The sequence below is a fragment of the Micropterus salmoides genome, unplaced genomic scaffold, assembly GCF_014851395.1.
Source record: "Micropterus salmoides isolate LMB-PRFRI ecotype aquatic unplaced genomic scaffold, ASM1485139v1 Ms_hic_scaffold_21, whole genome shotgun sequence".
NCBI lineage: Eukaryota > Metazoa > Chordata > Actinopteri > Centrarchiformes > Centrarchidae > Micropterus > Micropterus salmoides.
The window spans coordinates 8,137,281-8,146,030 of NW_024041262.1; the positions used below are offsets into that span (position 1 = coordinate 8,137,281).

The 8,750-nt window shown below is 41.8% G+C and overlaps 1 protein-coding gene across 1 annotated transcript; it reads left to right on the forward strand.

Annotated features, from left to right (window-relative positions):
* The first annotated feature begins 1,201 nt into the window (after nucleotides 1–1,201).
* LOC119916133 (bone morphogenetic protein 2-like) lies at nucleotides 1,202–4,106 on the forward strand. The gene is made up of 5 exons (XM_038736031.1): nucleotides 1,202–2,032; nucleotides 2,327–2,466; nucleotides 2,602–2,718; nucleotides 2,986–3,175; nucleotides 3,552–4,106. Exons 1-5 carry the CDS (start codon nucleotides 1,720–1,722, stop codon nucleotides 3,965–3,967), a joined length of 1,176 nt encoding a protein of 391 aa, XP_038591959.1. The 5' UTR covers nucleotides 1,202–1,719; the 3' UTR covers nucleotides 3,968–4,106.
* The last annotated feature ends 4,644 nt before the right edge of the window (nucleotides 4,107–8,750 follow it).

The window sequence follows — 8,750 nt, forward strand, 5'->3', positions numbered from 1 at the left end:
GTATGTACATATATGTATCTTTTTCTAAAAATCTTTAACTCAAATTCTCACATTGCTCACTCTGTATTATAGAGGCTGCTGTATCTACAGATGCAGCCATATGCACAGCACACTGTCATCTGACCATAGCTGTTAGGTGAAATTCTGCACAAATGTACGTCAGAGGGCATCCCTTTAAGTCTATCTGAGACCAGCACATGGTCAGTGTAAACATTTGAGGACATCCCACACCCGCCAGCTGTCTCATATACAGTTCATGCACCAGATGTCACACACACTACACATATACAGAAGAACATAATCGCATGCACAACAGGAAGACGCATGGCAGGTATGTGAGCTATTCAGCTCTGCTGCTCTTCACTGCACCTTAAGTAATGGCTTCCTCAGCATCTCATTTCCTTAGTTTAGCGGGGAATATACATTTTAAAGACTATTTTTAACAATAGAAAAGGACATTATACAGAATGAAATGCAGCAAAAAAACGTCCTGTTTTAGCAAATCCAATCATCATTTGATCTCCTGGTATCTTGCTGTTTGCAGTGTTTATAGCTATAATCTATCCTGTGGTTTATCTGACAGCTAAGTGATACAAGAGAAATCAGAAACAAGCTCATCCACAATGGGGCCTTAAACGTGAGTAATGGCCCCTAAATGAGGGGATCATCATTCCTGTGTAATCCCCAATTAATTTGATTAACAATGGGTGAGAGACCAGGCTATTGATCAGGATGATGATCTTGGGAATTTGATCCCTGTTGTTCGACCTGATTGATTCCAGATCATCCCGGATTCATCTTAACGGAGGAATAAACGTGCTGATTTTGGTGTTAAATCTGAGTCACTGTCCAAACAGTGGGGGGATGAGAGGGGTGGAGTGGGGACAGATGACCGGCTGCGTTTTGTGGAAATGTGCGCATTAACAAGCAGCTTTTGAAAACGCGCTTCATTTGCGTCACGGCTCGGCTGTTCGTTTGCTCTCTCGCAACTGGCCTCATACTGATAACAGACAACTGGGCCGAGAAACACATGATGAGCAGCACCGGCGACAAAAAACATCATAATGGGATAACTTTATTTGGTTGGCACGCGTAATTGGTCCCTATTATAAAACAACTGTAATGCAGCAGTGTAAAACAATTATTAAATTAATCTAACAGCTATTATACACACATATATTTGTATACCACATTTTGCATTACTTTTCATTTATTTACTATTTCCTTTTTCAGGATTTCAGTAATGCAGACACCACCCATGTTCAGTATTAGTGCTTGATATTTATGAGATCAAACCGGTAGTTTCCAGGTGACTCAGAAGGATTTATTATTATATATTATACTATTTACTTTTTACATGGTCTTTTACCTGCCTACATTAATGGCTTAGAAAACGTTCTATGTCTCCACAAACATGGCTCTGGTTCCTGATAAAATTTATTCCGCTGAACTGGTCAAATAAGCCAAATGGCCTTTACCCTACCATAACCTGGATTTACAAAGGAAGGGAAATTAGCCATTTATTAATAATTTCTTTATAGCTGACTCTCGGGTCATTTTCACCTTTCCTTTGTGTATTTTTTTCTACCACCATCAATCACGGCCCAATCATCTCCTGGTGTTAGCTGAATACAGGGGCAGCCCTGTCATCAAAGGCAGCGGGGTCGCCCTTATCACCCTCCATCCCACGGGTGTAGCGCTCAGTCCACTCTCGCCAAAATGACAGCAGGAGCTCTGCGCCTATGGCTCGTCCTCGCCCTCCAGCTGAGATGCGTCATCCTACTCGCCATCCCGCAGGCCAGGGGGACAGCAGGGCGGCAGGACGGCTTGGATGCGACAAAGACGGCGAGCAAGAAGCTGGACGCGTTGGTCCATCTGAAGGAATTACCTCGTGGTACGGGGGTGCCTCCTCACAAGAAGGCGCCTCAGTTTATGTTGGATCTTTTTAACGCGGTGTCAGTCTCCGACGGGACTCCGAAAAGCCAGAAGGATATTTTGGAAGGAAATATTGTGAGGAGTTTCGAGGATAAAGGTGAGTTGAACCAATCAAACTGACCTTTAGACGGTAACTACGATTGTTTTGTGAGAATGTTGGAAAAAATATTTTGAAAAATATATTTACTTGATTTAAGTCAAGATCTGACTACACAGAAGCACTAAATATTAAGGACAGGGCTGCAATTGTTCCCCAAACGTGCAATTACGCACGATTACGCGAGTCTTTTGTCCCTGTTAAACAGCTATTTTGTACGACTTTGGTAAATGCATTTATCTAAAAATTATTTTAACGTTTCACAAAAGTGTTTGATATTTTGTCTGCCTGCAGGTCATGCTGGAGAGAGGTTTCACTTCTTCAACCTATCGTCTTTCAGCAGAGATGAGAAGATGATTAAAGCGGAGCTCCGTTGGTTCAGAAAGAAACAGAAGTTTTACCTCGGAAAGTCATATGGGCCCCATTTCTGTAAGGTAAAATGTCTTTTGTGTAATATTAGATACTTGCGCAAAGTGCAAACATCACCAGAGACTTGAGAGCCATGACAGATTAGTGGCCTTTTATGGACACAGTTTAGTGAACTAACAGCTTTGTGTCTGACCTTCCAGGTGGATCTATATGAGGTGCTGGACAGCAGAGTAAAGCCCTGGAGAGGGAACCTCATCACCTCCAGACTGGTGCCCCTTTACACACAGGGATGGGAAGTCTTCAATGTGACTCAAATGGTAACACCCTCCCTATATGGTTTGCATTGTTGTATATTTTATTTTTAGTGTTTTTTGCTTTAAAATAACTAATATTTACTTAATTCTTACATTAAGTTTATGGTAATTTCCATGGCTTAATGTACAGAATAAATAAATGTATTTAGATCTGTTTGAATGGAGTAAGACATCCTTTTTTACACTTGTTAATTATTTATTAATAATTTATTATTATAACAGCTAACAAACTAACGCATTTAACCTGCTCAATTACGGTCTGATTGTCAGGTGTCAAAGTGGATCCGCAACAGCCAAGAGAATAACGGCATCCTCGTAGTGACCACACTTCCTTCTGGTAACTGGATGGAGTCAGTGGTGTCCTCATCTAAGCAGAGTGGAGAGCTGACCAACACCAATGCCTACCTGGTCATATTCTCAGATGACGGGAGGACAGGAGCATCGAACCAGTCATTCCTGGGTAAAGTGATGGTAGCTGTGTGTTGCATAGGGTGGAAGAGTCTGAGCATGGGCATGAGAGGGCATTTAACTGTATTTACTTTGCATTTCAGTGGCATAGTCATAATGTATGGAACCCCAAAATGTTCAGTATTAAATACATTTTTAAAAGTCATTATGAAATTAATATAATCATTAATTAATAATTAGTATCTTGTCCCTCTTGTAGCATAATCAACTTAAGACTCACTGCTGTAAAATTGCTTTAAAAGGTGACATTTTGTTTGAATTCAGCAAATTAACCTGTCTTAAAGATGCCAAAAATGAAATAAATTAATGAAATTAAATGATTTATGATGATATTCTAACCCAGCGTGATCATTTTCCTCTTTCTATAGGACAAGCCCAACCTGCAGCAGCAGCACCTGAACTCCACGGCCACCCCAGCAGGAGACGACGTGCATCTCCAGATCTCTCATCCCACGGCCGCTCCCAGTCCTGCCAGCGGGTTCCCCTCTTCGTTGACTTTGAGGAGATCGGCTGGTCTGGCTGGATTATCTCACCCCGGGGATACAATGCATACCACTGCAAAGGCTCCTGTCCGTTCCCCCTGGGGGGAAACCTGAGAGCGACCAACCACGCCACGGTGCGCTCCATCATGCATGCACTCAAGCTCTCTAGTGATGAAGTGGGAGCGCCCTGCTGTGTCCCCGACCGACTCCAGTCCATTAGTTTATTATATTTTGATGATGAGGAGAACGTGGTTTTGAAGCAGTATGACGACATGGTGGCATTAAGCTGTGGTTGTCACTGACTGGCTGCGCATCTCCTTCACTCACTGGGACAATAATGGATGGGGAGATGATGGTTAGCTTGAGTTCATTAAAACACTGTATTTTTGTGCATATGTTTAAATATTGTATTATTTGAGAAATAAAACTATTCCTCACCTATTAATCAGTGGTCCTGGGATTCCAAAACCTTTTATGAAAGGATGGCCTAATAGATTTACAATAGAACTGAAAAGGAGAGTTGAAAACATACTGTTTTAATAATCCTTAGTTGAGATTAGTCTTTGTTCTTGATTTGTAATGCACTAGTTACTGCTGGGTGGTAGTGGGAGTTACTTAAGTTCAAACTGAAGTTGAACTATAACTTATTTTACTGGGGGCCTCATGGACCCAGCTTGAGGTCTTCCAAAGGACCCTGGACCTTGATTTGGTGACGCACTTCTGTCACGTCTTCTGACTACTTTTTGAACTAACTAGGATGTCAGTACTTGTATGTGATTACATCTGAGCATCATGTTCAGACTGTTGTTTAGACCTCCCAAACAGGGATATGGATTGGGTGATTCAGTCCCACATTCAATTCTGAATGTGTTTTTCAAAGTCAAAAAGGTGCTGAAAGACAAAATTAAAAAGACATGAAATGAATTGAAATGTAAATAGTCATAGTAAAAATTTCACAGCATAGGTTAGAAACAGTAATAAATGTTGGTAGGATAAGTAGCTAGATGCTGAATTAGAATCAGGCCCTTGGGAACCTATCTAATTCATTTTAGTAACATTTTAGTAAGGAAATTGAAAGTTTCAATTAACACGGATTCTGCATTTTGTCTTCAAGTTCTTATTTTTATATTTGTGCCGAATAGTAAATAAAAGCAACACACAGCCTGTTTACTTTTACTGAACTTGTTCTCTCCTGTCACTACAGTAACTAACCAACAGATGGCGAAATAGAGCTCTACTGGATCAGATATCAGAAGAACTGACTCAAACTATGCAAAATGGACCCAGCTTGAGATCCGGTTTGAGCCAGTTCCAAATTAAAAACATCTTTGTAGAATAATTGTTCACACATAAACTGATTTGTAACCAGGAGTTAATTACCCTGTTGTAATAAACATTGTGAACATGTGGAGTTTCATTGCTTGCTGAGAGCATTATACAATGAAAGTCACTGTTATCTGTAGTTGAATGATAATTGAATCACCAATCATAACAGTTTTAAACATTTTTTAAAAACAGGTTTAGTTTACTTTAGAATATAATTAGTTTAGACATATGCCTCAGATGCTAAATGGCAGTGCAGTGAAATGAAAAACACTAGTACAATAAAAGTCTGTAACAACAGTTGTTTTTTATTGGAATGGATCACAGACACAATACAGCCCTGCTTTATTCTAGTCAGGAAAAAGTCCAATGCAACAAACTTGCAGAATTATTTCTCCTTCATGTCCTCTGCATATTAAAAACATTAATTGCACTAATGCCAGTTCAAGCTTTAATACAGTATTAATGAAATGTGTGTTGTATCAACCACGCTCAACATGTGTAACTGCAATTTCAACTTTAGCATGCAAAATGTTTTTAAAATTTAGTTGTGTGGACATGTTCAGCAGAAATCAGTAACATACAAACCAAAAACTTTTTGAATGAATTCCGTTTGTTTCTGTAATGATAACTTAAGTGACTGCAAACTGTCTGGTGAAAAAGAATCTCAAGGCAACAAAAGGTAATAAATCAAAACGCCACAATACCTGAAAAGTAGTGAAGCCCCGGATATCACTGTAGATGTATATCACAAACTCTCAGCATTTACAATAAATAGTCCACATTTACATCAAGCTTATCCTCTCTGTGTACACTTAAATACATTATGGACATGGATCGTCCATGTCACTTATGTTTCTCAGAAATTTCACATATTTATCCATTAACCCCATTCATTCATTCACAAAGAATAAAGTTTACAGCCAAGTCAAACTCAATTCTCTTTACTAAACAGGTTGAGGCTTCGGAAGCTTCATTTTACCTGCCTGCGCAGCTTCTATGTCTCTTGTGAGTAACGGCAAGTAAAGCAATACAAGGATCAGACCCTTAACCTTGAAGGAAAAATCCACCCGGAAACACTTTAACACTGTTCAAAATTAAATGCATATTGGCGATGTACCTTGCATTTCTGGGTCCATTTAGTTGCTCATGGTGTATTTTTCTTATTCTGTGTATAATAGGCCAAACATCACTTTGAAATATCTCCATCGCAGCTACAATGGTGTAAAACAGTAGAAGAAGTTCAAGGGCTTTGTTCTAGAGTTGCCATCTTGTACCAGCATTCAACAATCAAACAAGGAGAATTCATCAATGAAATGCTGCTCGCTTAAAATCCCTGTGCCACATGTAGGAAGTCACTAACTAGAGTAAAAGTAGACTACGTAGCGTGAAGGTGGAAACACCAAAACAAGAACTTCCAACACTTGATCACAAAATAATCCCTGGAATGCAATGACCACCACCATTTGGTGATATCAAACAGCATAAGCGGAGGGGGGATTTTTCCTTTTAAACCGCATGGCCTATCAGCTTGGACAGTCCAGCTCCTCAGTGCCTAGAAACTCTCCTAACATGTGGTCATGTTGACCACACACAGGCTCTAAATATGGATGTCTCTCCTTGCAGTGCATTTGCCTCGACCTTTCCAGGTTTCTTTTCTCAAACTCCTCTGGCGTCATATGAGGGGCTTGGATGGAAGCACTCTGAGCCATGGGAGACAGAGGCACCGGGACAAAGCTGTGGTAAACAACCAGAGGTGGGGTCAAAACCTCCAAGGGGGATGCCTGAGGAACGGCACCCTCTGGCGGCTGGACTGGCAACTGCACATAACTCCCTGTTTCAGGATCAAAGAAAGTTTTTGTCTTGACTTGTATGGGCATATCTACAAAGAAGTACTGCCCAGAGTCTGGATCCTGCAGGAGCTTTCGTTGGGTCATGGGAAAGGACTGTGTAACAATGGCATGCTCAATACTGGACTGGCGAGAAAGCTGGCTGGTTTGGCTTGACTGGCGGGATAGGGTTGATGGGTGAGGTACTTCAGAGCTGTACGCATCAATACTGTGACTCCTTCTCAATGGGTTGTCTCTGCTCGCCTTGTCTCTGGCTCGGCCTCTCTGCTGGAGCTCGTCCATGATGGACTTCTCAATGCGCTGTGTCCTTGGATCAAGTTTCTCATTGACCAACGTATCGGCGCTGAGCCTGCGCTCCACTTTATCTCCTAAGTACCTATCAATGCTTTGTGATCGGTGGATCGGCCTGTCCGATGTGGGTCTCTCGCCGACGTGAGCTTTGTACACTGGCACATTACTGATGACCCTATCACTACTGTAGTGTCTTTGCTGTGGCTTATCTCGAACATGTCTGTTGCTGCTGCGGCCTTGCCTTTCTGTTGCAACACTGGGTAGTGCCTCATTGTTCGGTTTATTGCTTTCCACTGAATCATGGCTCTGTCTCCGAGTCTTGTGGCTCATGTCTGTTCTGTCCTGGAGGTGGTTTTCACTGTTGTGGCCTCTTATTTCATGGAGTAGTTGCTCAATCCGATCATCACTGTTTTTGCCATGGTGACTTTCACTGTGACGATGACCATCTTCAATCTTTTCTCTGTGTTTTTTCTCGTTGCTCTTGCTGTTTCTACTGCTGCTGCTTCTGTGCTCAGCTTTGTCACTCTTGTGTCTATCCACTCTGTGTTTGCTGCTGCTTTGAGACGACTTGTGGGGGACTTCTGGGCCTCCTCTTTCTTCATCCTCCTATTTGCCAGCTTAATGGCTTTGAGGACAGCCTTTTCAGATTTGGGTAAGACAGCCGGTGGTTTGGGCAGTCCTGTTTGGCTTTCATTACCACTACAGGTGGACCCCGAATGTTCACTGGGAACCTTTGACACTTCATGCTCAAGCAGCATTCCAGCATTTATTCCCATCTCATCAGCTGTGTCAGCTGTGCTTGTTGTTAAGCTCTCCATGCCTTCAGATGACGGACTCAACCCAGACAATCTGTCTTCCTCCTGCGGAACAGTAAGGAACCCTCCAACTTGTGGTTTCTTTGGGTTTTCACTTGGCAGATTTGAAGTAGACAGCAGCAGCAGGGTAGGTGAACTGTTTGATGAAATCTCTTTAGGTTTGAAGATTTCATCTTGGATTGGTGTGCTACCACTGGTGGCAGGTTCATTAGTCGGAAGGAGCTCTGCATTCTCCTTTCCTTCTTCTAACTCCTTCAGTCCCCTCTCTGAAGCACTCACACCCCCTCTTGGTGACCAAGGTTGTACGGTCTTCTTCAACTTATTACTGAAAGTGTTGTCTTTGACCTTAAATAGGGCAGGGATCCCCATAGTTTGTGAGAACATGTTAGAGGGTGACATTGGTGTCTGATTATGTTCATCATAAGTTAAGCTTTGATCTGTGGTGCTATTTTCTCTTTCTTTGCTGTCCTTGTACGGTACTTCTGTTTCTTTTTGAGGAGATTTTACCAGTCGCTTTACAACCTCCGGCTCACTTTCATGATCACTTAAAGAATAATATTCCACTTCTGTCCTGTCCAAATCCTCTTTTGTGTTTTGTGAAATATTCCATGTCACCTCATCAGTCTCCTCCACCTCTCCAATCAGGTTCTCCAGAGAGTGGTAAACATTTGACTCTGTCTCAGTATTTCTGTGCAGTGCACTCTCTACAGAGAAGTATGATGATTTTGAGGACAGGCTGGCTTGATCAGGTGGGCTCTGATTGATGCTTATACCATTTACCAATAGTAAGGGTGATATTATATGCC